We start from the raw sequence: 27243 nt of genomic DNA on the forward strand, positions 1-27243 counted from the left end.
TGGAAAGGCATGAGGATTAATATCAAATTTAGGATTACCCTTGGAAAAAAATTAAAATTTTCATAATGCACCTGCTCGTGCACCTGTTGGTACACCCAACTCTCATTTCTGTAATATAGTATTTGCAGGGAAAAACATACATAAATTTAGAGACACAACTGGGCTGTTATTACTACCAATTATCAACAGATTATAGAGATTTTCAGCAAAATACTGCTGCTTCATTTTATTCTAGAAAAGACTGCCCATGGCGTTCGTTTTCTCCCTCAGGATATTTTTCTGTATCTTTCCCGTCGAAGATTTAGGAATATCTTCGAATATAACTGTCCGAGGTGCCATGTAATGAGGCAAATTATCCCGACAAAACTTGATAATTTCTTGATCGCCAACACTAAATCCATCCTTCAACTTCACAAACGCGCAAGGCGTCTGCCCCCAGTGATTATCTGGTCTTGCAACTACTGCTGCTTCAAGAACTGCTGGATGACTATACAAAACACATTCAACCTCGACCGTGCTTATGTTTTCTCCCCCGGAAATTACAATGTCTTTCAACCGGTCCTTAACTTCTATATAACCATCAGGATGTTTCACAGCAAGATCACCGCTGTGAAACCATCCCCCTCTAAAAACTTCCTCTGTCGCTTTTGTGTCTTTTAAATATCCACTCATTACAGTATTCCCTCTAAACATAATTTCTCCAATCGTCTTACCATCAGCCGGCACTTTTTCCATGGTGGTAGAATCTCTTACGTCGACTTCTTTTAAACAAAGATGTTGTACTCCTTGTCTTGCTTTCAGTACAAATTTTTCGTCGGGAGGCAAAGAATCCCACTCGGGCTTCCACAAATTATGAGTACCTGGACCATATGTCTCTGTAAGCCCGTACAAGTGATTTACACCGAACCCTAGCTCCTCCATTTTGGAAATGACTTGAGGAGGTGGTGGTGAACCACCCGTCATTATCTTAACCTTGTGAGGAAGCGGCTTCAGATCACACGAGGGTGAATTCACGATTTTGTTCAAGACGGTTGGTGCTCCACCCATATGTGTGACTTTGTAGAGAGAAATGTTTTCGAATATGTCTTTCGGAGAGACGTTTCTAAGACAAATGCTTGTGCCGCCTACTGCTGCAAGACCCCAAACCATGCACCAACCGTTGCAGTGAAAATTCGGAACCGTCCAAAGATAAACGGGGAATAAACTCATCTCATGAACCAAAAAAGAGGCGATAGTATTGAGATACGAGCCTCTATGACTGTAAACAACTCCTTTTGGTCGCGATGTTGTTCCAGAAGTATAGTTAATACTAATAGGGTCAAATTCTGTTCTCGGCCACCTTATAGAAAACCCGCTATCCCCACTTTTGAGGAGACTTTCATATTCGAGATCGTATGTGTCAGAGTCGGATTCACGGATTAAGACAAGAAGAGGTTGTTTTTGTTTCTTGTCAGCAAGAAGAGCTAATGCACCTCGAGCAATTTCGAGAAATTGTTGATCCACAAATATGACCTTTGCTTCAGAATGCATCAAAAGTATCGATAACATAGCTGAATCGTGGCGTGTATTTAATGTACAAAGAACGGCTCCAGCCATTGGTACTGCAAAATGTAGCTCTTGCATTGCCGGTACATTTGGGGCTAGTGTTGCAACCTACAGAAAAAGGTTCAAGTCTATAAAAATGAGGAAGTAAATAATGTAGGTTCTTGATATCAGTACATTGGTAACTTAATAACTTAAGAAAGTTGATTGGAAAGTGAAAAAGCAAATGATAAAAAAAGGGGATCCATAATTTTGGGTTTTGGCTATTTCAGAAGGCATAAACTAGAACAAATTTGAGACACACACTAAATCTATGAGGTAGATTATCGAGCCTAAGTATCAAGAGTTTAACTTCATGCACTGACAGTAAAGAAATATTCTAACGCAATCAGATACTTATGAGATAATTAATTTGAAAGGAAACTTTCCTGCTATTACAGGTTGAACAACAATGGATGTCTAAAAATCCTTTACATTGTCGGTGTTCATAACTTAAATCCTAGTATCAATAGTGAACAACCAACTAGTTTTGCAAAGTACTCCCTCCGTTCACTTTTAATTGTCCACTATACTAAAAATAATTTTTTACTTTTATTTGTCCGCTTTAGCATATCAAGAAAAGATAAAAAAAAAATATTTTACTAACATTAATTACTCATTTCTAAATCATTCTTGAAGTTCAATGAAACTATACACCAATTAACTGGATATTATAGTAAAATACACACTTCATTTATTAATTCTTAAGGGGCGTGCAAAGTCAAAAGTGGACAAGTAAAAGTGAATGTAGGGAGTACTTGATTAGTTATAGATCTTGCTAATTCTATGTTATACCGTGTGGATTTTCGCATCGTCGTAAGAAAACTAACGTGAGTTCAGAGAGGCCATGATACCCCTATAAGGTCAAAGAAATCTTTTAATAAGTGATAGACTAGTATTTAAAGGTTTCGTGATCAACCGAATCGAAGAAAATAGGTTCGTTGAAAATTTGAAAAAACTTAGCAACATTTTTTATGGAAATTTTGTTCCAACTTGTCAGAGACATATCACCTAGAATATGATGAGTTACGGAATCCATGACATATGTAAATTGAAGGTCAACGAGTCTTCTTTCCAATGCAACTTACAGATCGCATTTCTGTGAAGTACGGAGGACAATACGGCCCATAAAAAAAAGTATGTCCCGTACTTTTTGGGCGTATTTTGCAAAAAAAATCCAGAACTTAAAATTTTTGCCCCCCAATTCCCGAGATTTCCAGAAATTGAGGCGGTGGAATTTGTTTTTCCCCAACTTTTATATGCCCATTTCCATGACTTGGCCTCATTTTTCACCCAAAATCAAACCCTAATTTCTCTCTAAGCTTCCCCTTAACACCCATAAATACACCAAATCAAATCAAGAGAAGATCAACCTTGAAAAGCTAGTTTAAGTTATGGGAGTTGGGGTGTTCTTGCTTTCACTTGGAGTTGTGGGGATTAAGTATTAGAGCAAGTTGTGTGAGTTGAAATTCTTCAAAAACAATGTATGTTCTTCATCTCATCTTTTGTGTTAAGTGGATGTGAAGGTTTATCAAGTCTTAAAAGTGGAAAGAGTTATGGGAAAAAGTTCAAATATGAATATTGATGATATTTTGAGTGTAAATTAACTTGAGCTATAATTGTTAGCATGTTGTGGGTATAATCTTGTTATGAGGGGAAGTAATGATGTTGAGAAAGTGTTGTATACAAGAGTACAAGAGGATGAATTGAATTTATTTTTATGGATTGCTTATCAAAAGAAATTTTGGGATGGAATTGAGTATAATTTGAATATAATCTTTTGATTATGGAACTTTTGCTATCGATATTTTGGAGTTGTTTATCATATGGAGGAAGTGGTTGGAACAAAGAAAATGCTGCTCAATTTTCGTTAGCTCTTAGTCATTTTAGTTTAGACTCAAGTATGCTTCCAATTATCTAATTTTAGTACAAAATCTATTGAATGTAGAATCGTGATCTTGGAGGGGGAAACGTTTAGTCGATAAAGTTAACGATACATAAAGGTATGTAAGGCTAGCCCCTCTCTTTCAAAGGCATGGCTCCTATACTATGATTCCTTTATATTTCCATGATTTCCTCATATCCCAAAGTTGAAGGCTAGAGATTTCTAAGAGCTTCCTATGAGAAAGGGGTGAGATATGTTCTATGATAATGACGATGATTGTTGTTATAGCCCGTATCTTGTACGTTTGGAAATTCCCAAGGTCGTCGTGGAAAGTTAAGGGCGAGACCATTTTCAAAAATTATTTTAATGGACGAGTTGTTATAAACATATTTATGACTATTATTAGTATGGAAATATTGAGAAAGGTTAAGGGTAAGAAGTGGAATTCGCAAAATGGGTCGTGGAAATAATGTGGAAGGCTAGGGGCAAAATGATAATATTAAGGAAAGTCGAAGGGCAAGACGGGAATGTCACAAAAATTTCATGAAGGTTCTTGAAAGGCCATGTTGGCCGTGTGATATGTGTGGAATATGTGCACATTTTTAATTAATGGGGACTAAAGTGTACACAAGAAGACACTTAGTCTTCTTTCTTTAATTTCAAGAAAAAGGTGGAAAAGTCTAGAAAATGGAGAGAGGGGCATGTGCCCCTCACATGCTAGGAGACTTATATATATGGATTCATCCTCTAATTCAAGACAAAAACAAGAACAAAAAAAAAGATGAAGAGAGGGGAGAGTAGAGAGAGTTTCGGCCATGGCCCTAAAAAAAATAGGCCATGGAAATTTTGTTCCAAAAATTTGTTTCTTCATGTATTCCTACTAATTTGAAGGCCCTCTTTAACATGGTATAGTTGTTGGACCAAGAATCTTCCTCTTTGTTGCAAGGTGACAACCTTGGCTAAGTTGAGGAATTGAAGAGAAAAGGTAAGAATGCAATCTTATTATATGTATTATGGATGGTTGTGCATGTTGTGATATGTAGAAATGAATGGAACTCATGAAATATGCATGTATGTGGTATAGCCGAATGGGGTATGTGTGTGGAAAACAATGGATTGAATTCATGTAGTAGTTTGATTGTTGTTGTGTGTAGAGTGGAGAAATGGATGAAATATATGGAAGTATGTATGTTTGAATGTGGCCGTGTAGGTGCTTGCATTGTGTAGAAGTGATGAACCAACTTTACTTAGTGTTTCAATGATTATTGTAATAGATTCTATGATGAAAAACGAGAATCTAATAGCTTGAAATGAAGTTGTAATTGTTGGTGGATTATGGAAGAAGTTATGTGAATTGAATACAATGTTCTTGCATGTATGGAAGATAAGGTTGTTAGTATGGTGTTGTTAGTGTGTAAATTGTTGAGTTGTTGTGATTAAATTTGGAAGAAGGAAATTAAGTTGTTATTGTTCTTGTTGAAATTTGGAAGATGTTGGATGGGTAGTATGTTGATTGAATCGTTTTGAAAGTTATTGAATATAATTGAATTGAATTGATTATTGAAGTGTTGCTAGAATAATTGCTAGTATTGTTATTGGTTTGGCCGAGTTGAATTCTCGGGTTTGTTGTTGTTGATTTGGGGCCGAGCCGTATTCTCGGGGTTGGTATATTTACAGGGAAGATGCTGCCGAAATTTTGGCAGAAAATAAATAAGTTTATTTGAGAAGTTGAGACAAGTGAATGATAATGGGTTTAATGATTATATGAATTCTTTTGTATGTAGATTAACGAGTTTGGACAAATAAGCATAACTAGTTGGTCGTGGCACAGGTATGTAAGGCTTACCCATTCTTTCTTTTGGCATGTCCTAGAGCCAAGTAAGGTATGATATTGATATGTACATTGGGGTTATTCTATTCTGTGATTCCGAGTCTGTTTGTGATCCGTATGTCCTCCCCAGGTTAAGTATCTAATAATTCTGATAGGCGAATTCTGATTTAAGTATTCTGATATACGTATTCTGATATAAGCATTCTGGTCTAAGCATTCTGACACAAATATTCTGGTGTAAGTATTTGGCATAAGCATTCTGATATGAGAAATTCTGATACAAGTATTTTGGAATATGTATTCTGATTTGAGTATTCTGATATAAGTACCCCGATACGAGTAATCTGATATGAGTATTCCAACTTTGATATAAATATTCTGACATAAGTGTTCTGATAGAAGTACTCTGATATAAGTATTCTGATAAAAGGATTCTGACATAAGTATTCTGTTATGGGTAATCTGTTGTGAATATCCTAATAGTACGTCCGATTATGCCATCGAGTCTTGGTTTATGTGCATTTAGTTTCTCACTACTCTGCTCGTGCATATGTCATGACTTCCTTCGCCGAGTCCCGGGCCGGTTTATATCATGCGGCGCGGTTCCCGAGTTCCTCGCTCGAGGGCCGGGCACCGTATATGAATTCCGGAGTTAGATGTGTTTATGGAGTTAGATGTGTTATGGTTCGCTGAACCACATATGATCTGCTATTATGATATGATATTATGATTTGTGTGTGTCGGGGATTTCGGAGCAAAACTTCTGGAGTTAGATGTGAGTGGCGCCGAAGGCAGGGCGGCGTCGCGTTTTTCCCAGGGTCCCGCAAGGGACTAGATACCGTTCTTGGCATGCATGGTCTGTGTCCCAGTAAGTTGTTTTTGTTATTTTGCATATCGTACATACGTTCTGTATATCTGAGTCTGGTTATGATTCCGTCTGTTATACTTCTGTACCGTTGATTCTGATTATGATTCTGTTTACTGTATTTCTTGCCTTACATACTCAGTACATATTCCGTACTGACCCCTCTTCTTCGGGGGCTGCGTTTCATGCCACGCAGGTACACACAGATGATCAGAAGACTCTGCTAGGAGGTGTTTCAGCGGAATTGGCGAGCTCCACCTCTCTCCGGAGTGTCGCCGAGTTTGAGTATACATAAGTTGTGCTTTCTAATTTGTGTTAGAGACTTTGCAGACAGAGTCATGGGTACAGAGAGTCAGTTCGTAAGCAGCTTCATATGTCCACAGATTTTGTTTGGTCTGGTCCGAGATCTGTGTCTTAGGCGGCCCTGTTTGCTATGGTGGCCCAAGTGGCCTATATGTTCGTATATGTATGTATGTCCAGGTGATGTACATTCCGCCTGCCTATGGATTTGATGTGATATGTTTGATACACGTAGCCGCCTAAGATGATGTCTGTTTTCCGTTTCTGTTAGAAGTCCTATTGTATGCTTCATGGGATTTGTTCTGGAAATTTGAAAGGAATATGTACGAAATCAGAGTCTGAGGGTTCGCTCGGCTCCGTATGTGGGGTCAGGTGCCCATCACACCCTAATAAGGTTAGGGTGTGACAATTGTGATGATTTTATCCATCGGTATTCTAAATTTATGAAATGATGCTATAAGTTTTCTTGATATTACTCATTGTTGATAGTCTCAACTCATAATACTAGTTCCTTCAAGGTGAGACATGACGATCATGATTATTCCATAGCATAATCGGGGGTTACCGTTCTTACATCACTCCGATAGAATTGTAGCTTTTAATTGGACTCTCATGCATGCTTATTTTTATGTATGATTACACCATGCCTAGTTGGCCGGGTAGACACCACTTCTGTGGGCGGCTTATGGATGATGGTAGTTACACCGTGCCTAGTTGGCTGGGTAGTCACCACTAGTGGGCGGCGTAAGATGATTACCCCGGACGAGAGCTAGTGATGATATTATGTTATGTATGTATGAAAAATGTTTTCTTAAAAGGCTAAGCATGTATGGTATTCGCCTTAAGAGGCAGTTTGATATACAAGTTATCTCTTTCTCTGATGTTTCCTTATCGCTTTACTACATTATGGTTCATGCCTTACATACTCAGTACATTGTTCGTACTGACATCCTTCTTTTTATGGACGATGCGTTCATGCCCACAGGTAGACAGGTTGACGAACTAGATACCTAGGAGCTCTACCAGCAGTCTTATAGGAGCACTCCACTTCTCCAGAGTTGCCGCTTGTTGGTATTTTTTTGTGTGTGTGCATATTTGGGGCATGACGGGGTCCTCTCCCATCCTTATGACTCTAGTATTCTAGTAGAGGCTCATAGATACATGTGTGTGGGTGGTAAATGTCTTATAATCTTATTAGTGCATATTCTGTGCATCATTTTGTAGCCTTGTGGGCTTATCTATATATATATATATATATATATATATATGTTTGGGAAGTAAATGAAGGTTGTCTCGTAATGGGTTTTATGATGAGAACAGTGTATGTTCAGATTGAATGTAATGACAAGTGAGTTAGGTGGTGCTCGGTATGGTAGCTCTGGGTACCTGTCATGGCCTCTAGCTGGGTCGTGACAAAAGTGGTATCAGAGCAATTCGTCCTAGGGTGTGTCTACAAGCCGTGTCCGGTAGAGTCTTGTTTATGGGTGTGAAGCGCGCCACACTTATAAACAGAAGGTTGTAGGGCATTTAGGAGCTATTGACCTTCCTTCTTATCTTAGATCGTGCGATAAAGTCAAGTCAAGAATGCAACTTTCTAGTCTTTTCCTGTCTAATTTCAGTGATGCCTCCAAGAAAGAAGAAGAAAGTCAACACAATATTAGGCGCTGCTAGAGAAGGTACCAGCCGAGAACCCCCGACTGAGCTAGAACATAGCGAGGCTCAGAGTGTCACTCCCTCACATACTACCTCTACTTCTCCAGTAACAGAAGAGCATAGAAGGGCTCCAGCCCCTTCCCCTATTGCTCCAGATCGGGACTTGCGAGATGCAGTCTAGTTGTTGACTCAGTTAGTAGTCGCCCAAACCCAGCGACAGAGTGCGGGTCCTGGTGACAGAGCGACTAGCGCCAAAGCCCGTGATTTTATGAGTTTGAACCCGCCAGAATTTTTTGGGTCAAAGCCGGATGAGGACCCGCAGGGCTTTATAGATGAGTTGTTGAGGACGTTAAGAATAATACACGCTTCTGATACTGAGTCAGTGGAGTTGACGTCCTATAGGTTGCGGGATGTGGCAGTTCTATGGTATAACAATTGTATGCTTTCGAGAGGGGAAAATGCACCTCCCCCGGTATAGAAAGAGTTAGTAGATGCCTTCATTTGCCATTATTTTCCACCGAAGTTCGACGGGCCCAAGCCGACAGGTTCTTAAATCTCAGACAGGGAAATATGAGTTCCCAAGAGTATAGCCTTCGGTTCAATTCATTGGATAGGTATGCTCCGACTATGGTAGTCGATATGAGGGACCGAGTGCATCAATTTGTGAGTGACTTGGGGCCACACTTGATTAAAGACTGCTTGGCAGCTTCACTTCATGAAGGGATGGACATCTCCCGTATTCAGGCCCATGCCCAATATTTTAAAAGAAAAACAGCAACCGCATAGGGGTGAGCGCGATATTGATAGAGGGCATAGTAAGAGAGCCAGATCTGCCGGTGTCAGTGGTGAGTACAAAGGGGGTCAGAGGCAACAACATTCCAAATATTCAGGCCAGTCCACGGCTAGTGCACCTCCTCGATTTGCGAGCGGGAGATTTGACCGCCCCGTTTATTCTGGATCGAGTCAGAGCTCGAGAGCTTTTGGTTCTTAGTTTGGAGGCGATCCTAGTCAAAGGAGACCACTGGTACCATGATGCAGGCAGTACGATAAATTACATACGGGCCAATGTCGGCGAGGCTCAGATGCTTGTTATGCTTGTGGTCAGACTGGGCATACGATGCGTGATTGTCCATTATTGGATGATAAAGGTAGGGTCCAGCCCACAAGATCAGCAGTTAGTTCCTCATCATCTGTACGTCCTTTGGGGCAAGGATCACATGCACCATTAGGTCGTGGCAGGGGCAGAGAAAGAGCATCCAGTTCAAGTGGCCCTCAGCTTCATATTTATGCATTGATCAGGCGACAGGATCTTAAGTCCTCCCATAACGTGGTCACAGGTATATTATCAGTATTCTCTTATAATGTCTATGAATTGATTGATCCGGGTTCTAGTTTGTTGTATATTACTCCTTATATTGCTGATTGTATTGGGGTGAAACCCGAGCCAATCAAACCTTTTAAAGTGTCTACTCCTGTTGGTGACCCGGTAATAGCTAGACAAGTTTATAGAAACTGTGTGGTTGTGGTTTGTGATCGTCTTACTATAACTCATTTGATCGAGCTGAAGATGTTAGATTTTAATGTTATTATGGGCATGGATTGGCTGGCCTCCTGTTATGCCAATGTTGACTGCAGAACAAAAATGGTTCGATTCCAATTCCCGGGAGAACCAGTGTTAGAATAGAAAGGTAATACATCATCCTCGAGAGGTAGGTTTATTTCCTCTCTCAAAGCAAGAAAGATGATTGCTAAGTGCTATATCTATCATTTAGTCCGGGTTCATGACACTGAAGCAAAACTGCCAACTCTTCAATCGGTTCCGGTAGTGAATGAATTTTCGAATGTATTTCCAGATAGGCTTCCAAGTCTTCCACCAGAACGGGAGATCGATTTTACCATCAATGTGCTGCCAGATACCAAACCCATATCTATTCCTCCTTATAGGATGGCTCCTGCAGAATTGAAAGAGCTAAAGGCACAAAATTCTGGGTTTAGCAGGTTATTACAGAAGATTTGTAGAAGGATTTTCTTCTATTTCTGCACCATTGACGAAGCTGACTTAGAAATCGGTAAAATTCTAATGGACCGACGCTTGTGGGCGTAGTTTTCAAGAGTTGAAGAATAGATTGACTTCGGCCCCGGTTCTAACACTTCCAGAAGGATCAGAAGGCTATGTTTCCTACTGTGATGCCTTCGATATTGGATTAAGTTGTGTGTTGAAGCAGCATGGTAAGGTGATTGATTATGCTTCAAGGCAATTGCGCAAACATGAGATAAACTACCCGACTCATGATTTAGAATTGGCTGCAGTGGTCCATGCATTCAAGATGTGGAGGCATTATTTATATAGAGTCCATGTTGATATCTATACAGACCATAAGAGTCTCCAGTATATTTTCAAGCAGAAGGAATTGAATCTGTGGTAAAGGCGATAGTTGGAGCTATTAAAAGATTAAGATATTAGTATTTTATATCATCCTAGAAAAACAAATGTGGTAGCTGATGCTCTTAGCCACAAATCCATGGGTAACTTATGTGATGTTCATCCAGAGAAGAAAGAGTTAGCTCGTGAACTTCAACAGCTAGCCAATCTGGGAGTTCGCTTGATGGATTCGGGCAATACAAGAGTCACTATTCAAAATTCGGCTGCCTCATCTTTGGTAGTTGAGGTAAAAAAGTGCCAACATGAAGACCCCAAGTTAAGTCATTATAAAGATACAATTCCTCATAAAGAAAAGTCGCCATTTGAGATTTCTGCAGATGGAGTTCTCAGGTATCGAAGCAGGCTATATGTTCCGGATGTTGCAGGATTATGCCGTCAGATTTTGGAAGAAGCCCACCATTCCCGTTATTCTATTCATCCAGGAGAGACAAATATGTACCATGATCTCAAGTCCATATATTGGTAGGACGGAATGAAGAAAGATATAGCAGAGTTTGTAGCTCAGTGTCCTAATTGCCAGCAGGTGAAAATTGAGCATCAAAAGCCCGGAGGATTGTTGCAAGTTATGGAGATTCCAAATTGGAAATGGGAAGTGGTTAATATGAATTTTGTTGTAGGCTTTCCTCGTTCTCGGCGTAAGCATGACTCTATATGGGTAGTTGTTGACAGACTTACAAAGTCAGCTCATTTTCTACCAGTCAAGACTATGTACTCAGCAGAAGATTATGCAAAGCTGTATCTCAGAGAGATAATATGACTTCATGGTGTCCCAATATCCATTATCACTGATAGGGGAGCACAATTTACAGCTAATTTCTGGAAGTCCTTCCAGGAAGGTTTGGGAACTCAGGTGAGACTTAGCATAACATTTCATCCACAGACTGATGGGCAAGCTGAGCGCACCATTCAGACACTCGAAGATATGTTGCGAGCATGTGTGTTAGACTTCAGAGGTAATTGGGATGATCATTTTCCACTCATTGAATTTGCATATAACAATAGTTATCACTCTAGCATTCAAATGGCTCCATATAAGGCTTTATGTTACATCTCAGAAATTTTTTTGCTCATGCACAATAAATTGACTGACGAAGGGCATGGTGCATACGATGTTTTGATAAGTAATAAATAATATTTAATGATTCTAAATGAGATTTCAAAGACATTTGAGGTAGGAGACGAAAGTTTTTAAGGAAAGCAAGGTGTATGTTGTGTGTCGGGCAAGAATTACGAGTATCGAATTAATGATGGCTTAATGACATTTTGGAGAAGAGTTATAATGTCCCTTATATTGGTAATGAAGTGTTTAAGTAAGTTTCGAGAAGGATCCATAATCCAAATATTGGCATAAGCCATCCCCAAAGGGCGATTTAAGGAAACATTTTCGGATGATCTGATTTGGAGGGGCCAAAACGCTATTATAAGTTTGGAATTTGGAGAAACACCAAGAATGAAAGTTGTAGATAATTGAAATAGCCTTCCAACCATAGGTCGTGGTCCCTCACAGCATATCGGGATCAAAAGTTATGGCCATTCTACGACGGACAGTTTGGCGCACCTTACAGCGCAACATGCGGACCGCAAACACGACATGCGGCCACGCAGTCTCACCGCAAAGTGTGCCAGTGAGAGTTGGTCGGCTGGCATGCTTTGCGACACAACGTGCGGCTCCGCAAGTGTGACATGCGGCTACACAGTTCCACCGCAAAGTGTGCCAATGAAAGATGGTCGGATGGCATGCTTTGCGACACAACATGCGGCTCGCGGAGCATGCTTTGCGTCTCGCAAGGCGTGCCGCATGTTGTGTCGGTCCAGAATTTTCTGGACCCCTTTAAATAGACCAAGCTCGTCCAAAATCATATTTTTTCACCATTTTTGACATAGAAGCCTCTAGAACCCTCTCTAACATTCATCGACAAGAAGATTCAAGGAAATCCATGATCCATAACACCAAATCCATGAAACCAAGTGTATGAAACCTAGCCAAGGTTCATCTAATTCAAGAAAACCCAAGGGAAGTGAAGTAGGGTTTTTGGTGCTAGAAGGGGAACTCCGCTCAAGACTTGTTCAATCACTATCTAAGGTAAGTTTCATGACTTTCTCATGATGATTAAAGCGTTGATAAGTTAAAATGCTTGGATTGAAGAAGAGTGTAGGAAATGGGTCATGAAAGGTGAATAGTGACATTGTTGGGTGAAGGTTTGAATTGACTCATGAATGTTAGTGTGTTACGAGTATGAATACGTTATAAATGACATGTAAACCATGAAATAGGTGTGATGTATGAGAAATTGTGATGATGAGCTAAAAACACATAAATGTGGAGAGATTGGAGAAAAATGGTAGAATGTGGTAAATGTAAATAAATGATGATTGTTGATACGATGTTGTGAGTGTTGTTATGAATGTTTGGTAGTTGAAATGAATCATGGGAAAAGTAGTAGAAACAAAGGAAACGCTGCCCAATTTTTCCTAGAAATAGTAGCGCGTTCTTCTCGTCGATTGACTAACGATGGTGCGAATTCTCTCTTGAAGGTAGAGACGTGACATCAAAGGAAATCAAGCGAACGATAGCATAGTTAACGACAAAGGTATGTTAAGGCTCGCCCCTTTCTTTCAAAGGCATGATTCCTCTCTTGATAACCCGTAAATGTGTTCCAAAATGTCTGTATATTTCCAAAACAAAGGTTTATGATTTTGTAAGATTTTATGATTATAATGACGGACATGTTTTTGTAATGACAACGATGATGTCAAAGTTGAGAATATTTTCCTACTTGATTATGATGATGATGATTCCGGGTTTAAAGGTTCCAAGTTTATGATTTCAATAACGATATAAGAATGTTGAGCTACTTATTGATTTCTCGATCTTATTCATGGATGATGACTATTTTTAAAAGATTCCAAAGTATGTGAATGACACCCTATGAGATTTATGACTTTATTCGATGTTCTCCTAATGCTATTCTTCATTGATAGTCTCACCTTATAATAGTTGTTCCTTCAAGGTGAGACAAGGTTATGACAATTATTCCATAATATAATCGGAGGTTACCGACCTTACGTCACTCCGATAGAAACATAACTTTCCTTGGGAACTCATGCATGCTACGTATATTATATATGTATATGTACATAGGGGACATAGGGAAAGGTGAGGCGCTATAGATGCATAGCCACCTGATCAGCTATTATCTTATGATATCATCCCGGATGCGGGATACATGGGTGATGAATCGGGCCGTACGTTCCGCGGCAATATATTAATATATGATGATATATGGATCGGGCCGTTCGTTCCGTGGCAATATATATTATATACGATGATATATGGATCGGGCTGCACGTTCCGCAGCAATATATGCTATAATGATCGATATGAAGTAAGTCAGCATGTGCTATTTCTTTCATAAGTGACAGTCACATACAGTTGCTCCTTATTGATGCTTCCTTTATCTCATTGACGTATTTTCATTGTTATACCTTACATACTCAGTACAATATTCGTACTGATGTCCGTTTTCTTTAGACGTTGTGTTCATGCCCACAGGTAGACAGGGAGACGGCGCAGACCTATAGGAGCTATCAGCAGATATTCAGGAGCACTCCATTATTCCGGAGGTGCTAATCGGTGTTATACTTTATATATATATATATGTGTGTGTATATGTATTTTGGGTATGACGGGGTCTCGTCCCGTCCTTATGTCTAGCACTCCAGTAGAGGCTCGTAGATACGCAGTGTGGGTTAGATGGTCTCACGAGATTGCTACTATGTATATGTATTGTTTTGATAGCCTAAAGGCTTATGTCTATAAAAGTATTTATGTTTTCAAATGGAAAATGATTTTCTTACGATTTGAGTATAAGTTTGATAAAAGAGCATTAAATGAGTAGGATAAGTCATAGAACGAGCGGTGCTCGGTGGTTAGCCCCGGGTACCCGTCGCGGCCCCTAGTCGGGTCGTGACAAAAGTTGTATCAGAGCAGTTCATCCTAGGAAGTGTCTACGAGTCGTGTCTAGTAGAGTCTTGTTTATGGTGTGTTGCGCGCCACACTAATAAACAGGAGGCTACAGGGCATTTACGAAAAATGACCATCTTTCATCATAAGAGATCGTGCGATAGAGCTGTATTAGAAGATTATCCCCTCCCTAACAGTGCGTTATAATTTCAGCAAAGCTAATGAAGGGAAAAGCTACGGCAGCCCAGAAGGGCAAGATGGTGGTTGAAGAAGGGCTCGAGCGAGAGCCGTCTATAGATATGGCGGAGGGCGAACCCCAGAATAAGGCCCCACCTTAGTTTTCCCATACATCACCCACTTTAGAGGATCAAAGGGGAGCCTCAAATTTAGCTCCAGCATCCCCCGTTCCTCCCCCAGATGCCTCTGGCCAAGAGATGAGACATGCTATTCTTTTACTGACCCAATTGGTTACCGCTCAAGCTCAGCGGCAGGATGTGGGCCACGGTAACAGGGGTTGGAGAAAGGGAGATAATTCTTCAGGGTTTGATCATGAGTTTAGGGGTGATCCGAGGCAACGATTCTCTAGGCACTCAGTTCGTTTGACAAGTGGTGCTCCTCCGCAGTTTCCTAGACCCAGATTTGATGGACCTACTTATTCTAGGTCACCCCAGAGTCTCAGAGTTTCCAGTTCCCGAATTCGGAGTGGTTCTAGTCAGACGAGATTCTCGGTACCACGATGTACTCAGTGTCGCAGGTTACATCGGGGGCCCTGCCGATTTGGCTCAGATGTTTGTTATGCCTGTGCTCAGCCAAGCCATTTAAAGCACGACTGCCCATCGCTACGTGGTAAAGATAAGGTTCGGACTACGAGAGTGGTAGCTGGCTCTTCGTCATCGGTATGCCCCCCAAGGCCAGGGCCACAGATGATAGTAGGTGGTGGTAGAGACCAAAGAGGAATGCCAGTCTAAGTGGATCCCAACATCATATTCATGCGTCAGCTGAGCGACAGGATCTTGAGTCTTCCCTTGATATTGTTCCAGGTATATTGTCAGTATCCTTTTACGATATGTATGCATCGATTGATTTGGGCCCTATGCCGTCATACATTACTTTTGATGTTATTGACTGTGTTGGAGTAAAAGTCTGGGCAAATCGAGCAATTTGAGGTGTCTATATTTGTTAGTAACCTAGTGATAGCAGGATTGTGAGATACGAGTAAGTTGATTGACAGCGAGTGAATATAAATAACATGTGTATGTATATGGATATGGACATTGAAATCCTAGACTGAGTGTGCAGGCACAACGTATGAGACAAACACTATTAGTTATACCCTTAAATGGTAAGTGATCTTGTGTTGTTCGTTTACGTATTATGTGTGTTCCGATATATGTCCCATTGAGACATTAGACGTGTTTTCTGGGCTGTGTGCAGGTTCGGGATTGTTATGTTTACAAGAGAAACTCTGCCAAAATTTTCCTAGAATCTAAAGGAGATAAGATATAAGCTCGTGACATGTTCTAGCGAGAAGAGATATTGCGCAACAACGTAATGGCAGGACGAGATAAAGTCAGGAGTATCATTAACAACTACACGAGGTGAGTTAAATCCTATTGGATTGATAGTAACAATAGTTATAAGGTAGCACTAAAGCATGACATAGGAGAAAAAGGGTAACTCCAATAGAGTGTGATACTGAAGTATTGATTGGAGGGATAATCAGAAAGAGTAACAGTCTAAGTATGCTCATTTCGCAAGGTTTAATCTATTTTATGAGCAAGATTTGCAAATGAGACCAAGAAGCGTCACTCTACAGAGTTGATTATGATCAGGATATAATGAGGACATAGCGAGAATTGGGATACAAAGTAAGTAAAGTATAGCAAGGAAACGACTAAAGATGGGACATGTTCTATATGAATAAAAGGTGAATGCAAGTATGAAACCAACAGGTGATCAATGGGGCAGTAGATGAGAAAGCTTATAAGACCTCATTAAAGGAAAGTCCAGCGTAGAGGTTCTTCAATGACAAGAAATAATGGCAAGCAATGACAAAAAGGGAAGTCAACTTGAAAAAGAAACTAGAGAAAAGTGATATGGCAAAGTCGTAGTAGTTTGTGATTGGTATAATCAAGAGTAAAAGAGCATGAGGCATAAGGGGTATTAGTTACGTATGAGACTTAGACCCTCGAGAACAAAGATGACGTTGCAAGTGAACTTTGAGCACCGAAAAAGAGGGCAAGTGATATTATATGGATAGTGTGGATAACTAGACCTACTACTGTTGTGAGCATCCCTATGGGACGAAAGTTGTTAATTGGAGCGGATATAGATATTTTCTTATAACTACCAAAGGAGCCAAGTAAAATACATTCTTGTTCGGATTGCTATGCCAATTGTATCACTCGATTACAAGCTGCAAGGTGAGTATGTTAAGACCTCCCATACGAATTATCATAGTTATAAATTATGGGAAACAGCGCAAATGAGATATAGTATAGTAAGGGATATGTGAATTAAGGATTTGAAGGTGAGGCAACAGAATTAAGAATGGTACAAGTAAAACCCTTAAAGGGGGGAAGTGGGTAAAAAGGATACAAGTGTAGAAAGTGGAATGATGGACCCTAAGATGTGAAAGATATAGACTCTAGAACTAAGAGTGAGAGTTGTACAGAATTAAATCTAACGACTGGTAAATAAACGAATACGGATTAAGCAGGCATTTGAGGTTGTACTAGAAATCATCCGCGAAGACGTTGAACCACGTGACATTGGGAGCAAATAACTCAAGGGGCATTGTAAAGGATGGCGATGTGATACTAGAATGGAGACAAATGCACTAATGATAGAGTCGTTGTAATGACATTGCGATTTATAAGCGACAATTGAGAAAAGGGACTTATGGTTTTCTATAGTAGGATGTAAGATATAAAGATCAAATAAAATAAAATGAATTAAGGAAGGAAGAGAGCACGACGCGATAAGTTGCTACAGATAGACAAAAGATTTTGGAGTGCGAATGATCACCGAGCCTAGTCGTAGTCGGGTACGCAAAACACCGGACCTTCGTAGTCGGGCATGCTATGCAAATGATGTGAATATGAATATGACCATGGGTACGATATGTAAATGAGGACGATTATGAATACAGGCGCAGATATGGACACACGTACATGTATAGATGTGTATGTACACAAATCATGCAAGAACAATTATGTAACTTGCAAGTAATTATACGTCGCCCATGAAACCAAGTGGATACTTAGAAAGAGGTAAACAGGAATAGTGTGGTCATGATATCCCCCGGGTAAGTTTAGGGGAAATATATGGTAAATTGAGTTGAAATGTGGAGTTGGGATTAGTGTTAGGGATAAATAGGATAATTACTTCGAATATGATATAAGTGCATGCTATACGCTTACAACAGTATCCCTGGGATGTGACAACCTACGAATGCAATAGGATCACTGAATAAAAGGGAAGCTTAGCCCCGATGCATTAGGCCTTATGAGATTGTATACAAAATAGGCAAGGTGGCTTATGAGTTAGATTTACCATCCATGCCTCGATGCTTCGTAAACATGATGGAAATCCTACTGGGATCATGCCAGTAAATGATGTTCAAGTAACAGAAAATTTAATCTATGAAGAAGTGCCTATTGCCATTCTAAACAGGCAAGTACGATGGCTTCGAAATAAGGAAGCAGCCTCAGTCAAAATCTTGTGGCGAGACAACCACCGGAAGAAATGACCTGGGAAGCAGAAGAGAAAATGAAATCCATGTACCCGCTTTTATTTTAATCCCCGGGAGAGATTCAACATGAGATATCAATATTTTGAGGTATGCGATGCTTTATCTGTATGATGTTGCGGTCGTGTGTGGCCCTTATTGTTGTCATTGTTATGGCACTGTGAGGCATTATGTATTATGGGTTGTTGCGACAGGATGGTAGTGCCATATTACAGGGGAAACGCTGGCGAATTTTCGTAGAATTCCCGAGTGTTTAACATTCGGGGACGAATGTTCCAAAAGGGGGGAAGAATGTTACACCTCGAAAAACATTTCGCTCATGCACAGTAAATTGACTGACGAAGGGCATGGTGCATACGATGTTTTGAAAAGTAATAAATAATATTTAATGATTCTAAATGAGATTTCAAAGACATTTGAGGTACGAGACGAAAGTTGTTAAGGAAAGCAAGGTGTATGTTGTGTGTCGGGCAAGAATTACGAGTATCGAATTAATGATGGCTTAATGACATTTTGGAGAAGAGTTATAATGTCCCTTATATTGGTAATGAAGTGTTTAAGTAAGTTTCGAGAAGGATCCATAATCCAAATATGGGCATAAGCCACCCCCAAAGGGCGATTTAAGGAAACATTTTCGGATGATCTGATTTGGAGGGGACAAAACGCCATTATAAGTTTGGAATTCGGAGAAACACCAAGAATGAAAGTTGTAGATAATTTAAATAGCTTTCCAATCATAGGTCGTGGGCCCTCACAGCATATCGGGATCAAAAGTTACGGCCATTCTACGACGGACCGTTTGGCGCACCTTGCAGCGCAACATGCGGACCGTAAACACGACATGCGGCCACGCAGTCTCACCGCAAAGTGTGCCAGTGAGAGTTGCTCGGCTGGCATGCTTTGCGACACAACGTGCGGCTCCGCAAGTGTGACATGCGGCTACGCAGTTCCACCGCAAAGTGTGCCAGTGAAAGATGGTCGGCTGGCATGCTTTGCGACACAACATGCAGCTCGCGGAGCATGCTTTGCGTCTCGCAAGGCGTGCCGCATGTTGTGTCGGTCCAGAATTTTCTGGACCCCTTTAAATAGACCAAGCTCGTCCAAAATCATATTTTTTCACCATTTTTGACATAGAAGCCTCTAGAACCCTCTCTAACATTCATCGACAAGAAAATTCAAGGAAATCCATGATCCATAACACCAAATCCATGAACCCAAGTGTATGAAACCTAGCCAAAGTTCATCTAATTCAAGAAAACCCAAGCGAAGTGAAGTAGGGTTTTTGGTGCTAGAAGGGGAACTCCGCTCAAGACATGTTCAATCACTATCTAAGGTAAGTTTCATGACTTTCTCATGATGATTAAAGCGTTGATAAGTTAAAATGCTTGGATTGAAGAAGAGTGTAGGAAATGGGTCATGAAAGGTGAATAGTGACATTGTTAGGTGAAGGTTTGAATTGAATCATGAATGTTAGTGTGTTACGAGTATGAATACGTTATAAATAACATGTAAACGATGAAATAGGTGTGATGTATGAGAAATTGTGATGATGAGCTAAAAACCCATAAATGTGGAGAGATTGGAGAAAAATGGTAGAATGTGGTAAATGTAAAATAAATGACGATTGCTGATACGATGTTGTGAGTGTTGTTATGAATGTTTGGTAGTTGAAATGAATCATGGGAAAAGTAGTAGAAACAAAGGAAACACTGCCCAATTTTCCCTAGAAATAGTAGCGCGTTCTTCTCGTCGATTGACTAACGATGGTGAGAATTCTCTCTTGAAGGTAGAGACGTGACATCAAAGGAAATCAAGCGAACGATAGCATAGTTAACGACAAAGGTATGTTAAGGCTCGCTCCTTTCTTTCAAAGGCATGATTCCTCTCTTGATAACCCGTAAATGTGTTCCAAAATGTCCGTATATTTCCAAAATAAAGATTTATGATTTTGTAAGCTTTTATGATTATAATGACGGACATGTTTTTGTAATGACAACGATGATGTCAAAGATGAGAATATTTTCCTACTTGATTATGATGATGATGATTCCGGGTTTAAAGGTTCCAAGTTTATGATTTCAATAACGATATAAGAATGTTGAGCTACTTATTGATTTCTCGATCTTATTCATGGATGATGACTATTTTTAAAAGATTCCAAATTATGTGAATTGACACCCTATGATATTTATGAATTTATTCGATGTTCTCCTAATGCTATTCTTCATTGATAGTCTCACCTTATAATAGTTGTTCCTTCAAGGTGAGACAAGGTTATGACAATTATTCCATAATATAATCGGAGGTTACCGACCTTACGTCACTCTGATAGAAACATAACTTTCCTTGGGCACTCATGCATGCTACGTATATTATATATGTATATGTACATAGGGGACATGGGGAAAGGTGAGGCGCTATAGACGCATAGCCACCTGATCAGCTATTATCTTATGATATCATCCCGGACGCGGGATACATGGGTGATGAATCGAGCCATACGTTCCGCGACAATATATTAATATATGATGATATATGAATCGGGTCGTTCATTCCGCGGCAATATATATTATATATGATGATATATGGATCGGGCTGCACGTTACGCAGCAATATATGCTATAATGATGGATATGAAGTAAGTCACCATGTGCTATTTCTTTCATAAGTGACAGTCACATACAGTTGCTCCTTATTAATGCTTCCTTTATCTCATTGACGTATTTTCATTGTTATGCCTTACATACTCAGTACAATATTCGTACTGACGTCCGTTTTCTTTGGACGTTGTGTTCATGCCCACAGGTAGCCAGGGAGACGGCGCAGACCTATAGGAGCTATCAGCAGATTTTCAGGAGCACTCCATTATTCCGGAGGTGCTAATCAGTGTTATACTTTATATATATATATATATATATATATATGTATATGTATTTTGGGTATGACGGGGTCTTGTCCCGTCCTTATGTCTAGCACTCCAGTAGAGGCTCGTAGATACGCAGTGTGGGTTAGATGGTCTCACGAGATTGCTACTATGTATATGTATTGTTTTGATAGCCTAAAGGCTTATGTCTATAAAAGTATTTATGTTTTCAAATGGAAAATGATTTTCTTACGATTTGAGTATAAGTTTGATAAAAGAGCATTAAATGAGTAGGATAAGTCATAGGACGAGCGGTGCTCGGTGGTTAGCCCCGGGTACCCGTCGCGGGCCCTAGTTGGGTCGTGACACTTTATATGGGAGAAAGTGTAGATCGCCAATTGGATGGTTCGAGGTAGGGGAGACAAAGTTAATAGGCCCAGAATTGATCCAGCAAGCAATAGAAAAGATCAAGCTTATTCGAGACCGGTTGTTGACATCCCAGAATCGTCAGAAATCTTATGTGGACAATCGTCGACGAGACTTGGAATTCCAAGTTAACGATTGGGTATTCTTGAAAGTGTCGCCGATGAAGGGTGTAATGAGATTTGGCAAGAAGGGGAAGCTTAGTCCCCGGTATATTGGGTCTTACAAGATTGTGTGCAAGGTGGGCCAAGTGGCTTATGAGTTAGATCCGCCTTCAAACCCGGAGTCAGTCCATCCAGTTTTTCATGTGTCAATGCTTCATAAATGCATTGGAGATCCCTCCAAAATTGTGTCTGTAGATGATGTCCAAGTTACTGAGAAATTGTCCTATGAAGAGGTACCTATTGCCATTCTAGATAGGCAAGTTCGGAGACTCAGAACCAAAGACATAGCCTCAGTTAAAGTTCTATGGAGAAACAATAGTATTGAAGAGATGACTTGGGAAGCAGAAGAAGATATGAAATCCAGATATCCACATATATTTCCACCCCCAGAAGAAATTCAAGATGAGACGACATTGTCCCCAGGTATATAATGCTTCTTTTGATGACTCCTTGGTCGTGTGTGACCAATATTGTTATTGTTGTTGTAGCCCTGTGAGGCATTCTATAATTTGGGTTGATGTGACGGGTTGGTAGTGGTATAGTTACAAGGGAAACTCTGGCGAAATTTTTATAGAATTCCTAAGATTTTAACATTCGAGGACGAATGTTTCTAAGAGGGGGAGGATGTTACACCTCGTGAATTTTCGCGTCATCGTAAGCAAACTAACGTGAGTTCAGAGAGGCGATGATACCCCTATAAGGTTAAGGAAGTCTTGTAATAAGTGTTAGCCAAGTATTTAAAGGTTTCGGGATCAAGCGAATCGAAGAAAATAGGTTCGTTGAAAATTTGGAAAAACTTGGCGAACTTTTGACGGAAATTTTGGTCCAACTTGTTAGGGGCATATCTCCTAGAAAATGAGGAGTTACGGAATCCATAACCTATGTAAATTGAAGTTCAGCGAGTCTTCTTTCCAATTCAACTGACAGATCGCATTTCTGTAAAGTATGGAGGACAACACGGCCCGTACAAAAGAGTATATCCCGTACTTTTTGGGTGTATTTTGCAAAACATTTCCAGAACTTAAACTTTTTACCCCCCAAAGTACGTGATGAACAGTAACACGTACTATTCCCGAGATTTCCAGAAATTAGGGCGGTGGATTTTTTTTCCCAACTTTTATATACCCATTTCCACGACTTGGGCCTCATTTTTCACTCAAAATCAAAACCTTATTTCTCTTTTAGCTCCCCCTTAACACCCATAAACACACCAAATCATTCCAAATCAAATCAAGAGAAGATCAACCTTGAAAACCTAGTTTAAGTTATTGGAGTTGGGGTGTTCTTGCTTTCACTTGGAGTTGTGGGGATTAAGTATTAGAGCAAGTTGTGTGAGTTGAAATTCTTCAAAAACAAGCTATGTTCTTCATCTCATCTCTTGTGCTAAGTGAATGTGAAGGTTTAGCAAGTCTTAAAAGTGGAAAGAGTTATGGGACAAAGTTCAAATCTGAATATTGATGATATTTTGAGTGTAAATTAACTTAAGCTATAATTGTTAGCATATTATGAGTATAATCTTATTATGAGGGGAAGTAATGATATTTGAGAAAGTGTTGTATACAAGAGTACAAGGGGATGTATTGAATTTGTTTTTATGGATTGTTTATGAAAAGAAATTTTGGGGTGGAATTGAGTATAATTTGAATATAATCTTTTGATTATGGAATTGTTGCTATCGATATTTGGGAGTTGTTTATCATATGGAGGAAGTGGTTGGAACAAAGAAAATGCTGCCCAATTTTCGTTAGCTCTTAGTCATTTTAGTTTAGACTCAAGTATGCTTCCAATTATCTAATTTTAGTACAAAATCTCTTGAATGTAGAATCGTGAGCTTGGTGGGGGAAATGTTTAGTCGATAAAGTTAAAGATACATAAAGGTATGTAAGGCTAGCCCCTTACTTTCAAAGGCATGGCTCCTATACTATGATTCCTTTATATTTCCATGATTTCCTCATATCCCAACGTTGAAGGCTAAAGATTTCGAAGAGCTTCCTATGAGAAAGGGATGAAATATGTTCTATGATAATGACTATGATTATGATAATTTTATCCATCGAGATTCTAAATTTATGAAATGATGCTATAATAAGACTAATGATCCTATTACATGATTTTCTTGATATTACTCATTGTTGATAGTCTCACCTCATAATACTAGTTCCTTCAAGGTGAGACATGACGATCATGATTAATCAATAACATAATCGGGGGTTACCGACCTTACGTCCCTTCGATAGAATTGTAGCTTTTAATTGGACTCTCAGGCATGCTTATTTTTATGTATGATTACACTGTGTCTAGTTGGCCGGGCAGATACCACTTCGGTGGGCGGCTTATGGATGATGATAATTACACCGTGCCTAGTTGGCCGGGCAGTCACCACTATTGGGCGGCGTAAGATGATCACCCCCGACGCGGGAGGCCCGGACGCGGGCTAGTGATGATATTATGTTATGTATGTATGAAAAATGTTTTCTTAAAAGGCTAAGCATGCATGGTATTCGCCTTAAGAGGCAGTTTGATATACAGGTTATCTCTTTCTCTCATGTTTCCTTATTGCTTTACTACATTATGTTTCATGCCTTACATACTCAATGCATTGTTCGTATTGACATCCTTCCTTTTATGGACGTTGCGTTCATAGGTAGACAGGGAGACGAACCGGATACCTAGGAGCTCTATCAGCAGTCTTATAGGAGCACTCTACTTCTCCGGAGTTGCTGCTTGTTGATATATTTTTTTGTGTGAATATTTGGGGCATGGCGGGGTCCTGTCCCATCCTTATGACTCTAGTATTCTAGTAGAGGCTTGTAGATACATGTGCGTGGGCTGTAGATGTCTTATAATCTTATTAGTGCATATTGTGTGCATCATTTTGTAGCCTTGTGGGCCTATGTATATATATTTGGGAAGTAAATGAAGGTTGTCTCGTAATGGGTTTTATGATGAGAACGGTGTATGTTCAGATTGAATGTGATGACAAGTGAGTTAGGTAATGCTCGGTAGGATAGCTCCGGGTACCCATCATGGCCCTCTAGCTGAGTCGTGACATTTTCTGTCTTAATAATCTATGTGCAACAATAAAAAGACAAGCCCCCACCACAAATTATCAGTTCCTCCTATAATGGAAGAAAAGTATATAACAACAGACTGAGGAGGGAAAAAAACAATATAGAAATTGACATAACGCTTAGCCACGGAATTGCTTCTCACAATTCATAGCCACGTCCCTCTTTCCGTATTCCTTTCTAGTCCGTTTATCGCAAACTTTCTATATTTAAAATAATTTTTAACATTAAATTTCTCATTTCACCCTTAATAGCGTATTTTTGTAGCAACAAAAATGTCACATCAAGTTTAAGACCACTAATTTCAAAAGTACTCCCTCCGTTCATTTTTACTTGTCCACTTCTGACTTTGCACGCCCCTTAAGAATTAATAAATGAAGTATGTATTTTACTATAATATCCATATTAATTGGTGTATTAGTCTCATTGAACTTGAAAAATGATTAGAAAATGAGTAATTAATTGTAAGGACAAAACAAGAAGAAAAACATTGTCTTTCGTTCATATGCTAAAGTGAACAAAGTAAAAGTAAAAAATTATTTTTAATATAGTGGACAAGTAAAAATGAATGGAAGGAGTATTTCTTTCTTTCTTTCTTAAATTTTGTGCCGCGTCATACTATTAGCAAAATAATTAGTGAACTTCTCAAATGACACAAAGTGGGGTCCACAACTCAAAAAAAAAGTCATGAAACAAGTACTCCCTCCAATAAAAAAGAGTATCTACTTAGTCTTTTTTTTTTTTTGCTAAAAAAATAGTGTCCACTTATCAAATCAAGAAAAAATTAACCTTATTTCAGATCGGCCCCTATTAAGTGCTATGTAATCAAATCCCAATAACTATTTAATTAGGGGTAGTTTAGTCAAATTACATATTTTTTTCTAGGAGTTAATGTTTTCTTAAGGGTGTGCAAATGGCTAAGTGAACACTCTTTTTTATACGGACGGAGTAGCTGATAAATTAAAATTAAAACTAGCACAATTTGCGGAATTAGAAAGTCTTTGCACAATTTGCTTTTGATCTTGATAAAGATACCCAGAATCAATTGAAAAGGGGTTATAGATTACGTCAATTTCTTAAACAATTCCAACTCCTCTCACGGTAGAAGAGCAAATAATGACTATGTATACCGGAACAAACGCCCTTGCTTATATAGCAATAGAATGACATGTCTAAGTTTAAGACCACAAACTTCTTAAAATTTCTTGCCGGGTAGAATTATGTCACATTAATAAAAACAAAGTGAGTAAAAATGAAAATTTCTCCACAAAAGGAGCTGGCACAAAAATGCTTACCACATCACCATGAGAAATCCCCAAGTGAACCAAAGCAGAAGCAAGCTTTACACACCTATCATGAGTCTCTTCCCAATTATACTTCAATTTTTCCCCGTAAATAACACTAGTTCTATCTCTAAAAACATTAGCTGCTCTTTCCAAGAAACTTAAGGGTGTCAATGGAAAAAAATTTGCATCACATTTAACAAGACCTTCCATAGATCTCCAAGACTCAGAAATATTGCAAAATTGGTGAGGCCTTTGAGTATTTTTTTGGTTTATTTTACTGAAATGAAAGAACCTACCAACCAGTCTTGAATTCTTGAAGAATTGATTCATGGTGACAGTGAAAGAGAAGATTGAAAAAAACTTAAGACTTAGAAGTGTACTTTGGTTGATGTGGATAACTTCGTCTTTTATAGATGGTGATAAATACATACACGTTTTAAATGTATTCCATAATCTTTTTGAGTTGGGCAAAGGGTCAAATTTACTCTCCAAGTATAATTTACAATTTAAATTTGTCCTCCGATAAAATTTGGGATCAAATTTGTTTTTTCCATTAAGATACTTGATAAATTTGCCCTTCTATAAATGAAATTGTGACTTGAACTCCACAACACAAAAAAAAAATAAAAAAATAGCCACGTAGGCTCCCAACCCCTAAAAAGTAGTATAAAACAGACCCATTCATGACAATACCAAACATAACTTCATCCATCTTACAAATTCTCTCTGTTACCAGCTTATTAAGCAACCACATGGCATCCTTAATCTTAGTTTGTTCAAAAAGTCCCCTTATAAGAGTACTGAAGGTAACAATATTAAACTCAACACCATTCTTCAAGAAAATACTCAGCTCTGAAAATCCATGTTCAGCACAACCCAACAAACAAAAAGAATTAATCACAATAGTCAAGATATAATCATCAAAAGGAATCCCCAGTTTCCTCATCTCTCCAAAAAAAAAAAAAAAAAAAAAAAAAAAGAAACAAAACCAGAATAATGTTTCATACTAATCATCACTCTACATGGTCTTGCAATAAAAAAAAAAAAAAACATGGCTGCATGGTCTACAATTGACCATGGCATTGTCTAAGCAAGTTTTAATGCAAATATGTTTATTTATTTGGCATTGACCTTTTCTGTACCATATCTAGTGAGAATCCAACCTT

The 27243-nt window shown here is 39.2% G+C and overlaps 1 protein-coding gene across 1 annotated transcript; it reads right to left on the reverse strand.

The window, feature by feature from the left end:
* Positions 1-16: 16 nt before the first annotated feature.
* Positions 17-26473, reverse strand: LOC132618700 (isovalerate--CoA ligase AAE2-like). The gene is made up of 2 exons (XM_060333709.1): positions 26087-26473; positions 17-1653 (listed from the first exon to the last, which is right to left on the reverse strand). Exons 1-2 carry the CDS (start codon positions 26405-26407, stop codon positions 232-234), a joined length of 1743 nt encoding a protein of 580 aa, XP_060189692.1. The 5' UTR covers positions 26408-26473; the 3' UTR covers positions 17-231.
* Positions 26474-27243: the final 770 nt, after the last annotated feature.

Source organism: Lycium barbarum, chromosome 11 (genome assembly GCF_019175385.1).
Source record: "Lycium barbarum isolate Lr01 chromosome 11, ASM1917538v2, whole genome shotgun sequence".
Taxonomy (NCBI): Eukaryota; Viridiplantae; Streptophyta; class Magnoliopsida; order Solanales; family Solanaceae; genus Lycium; species Lycium barbarum.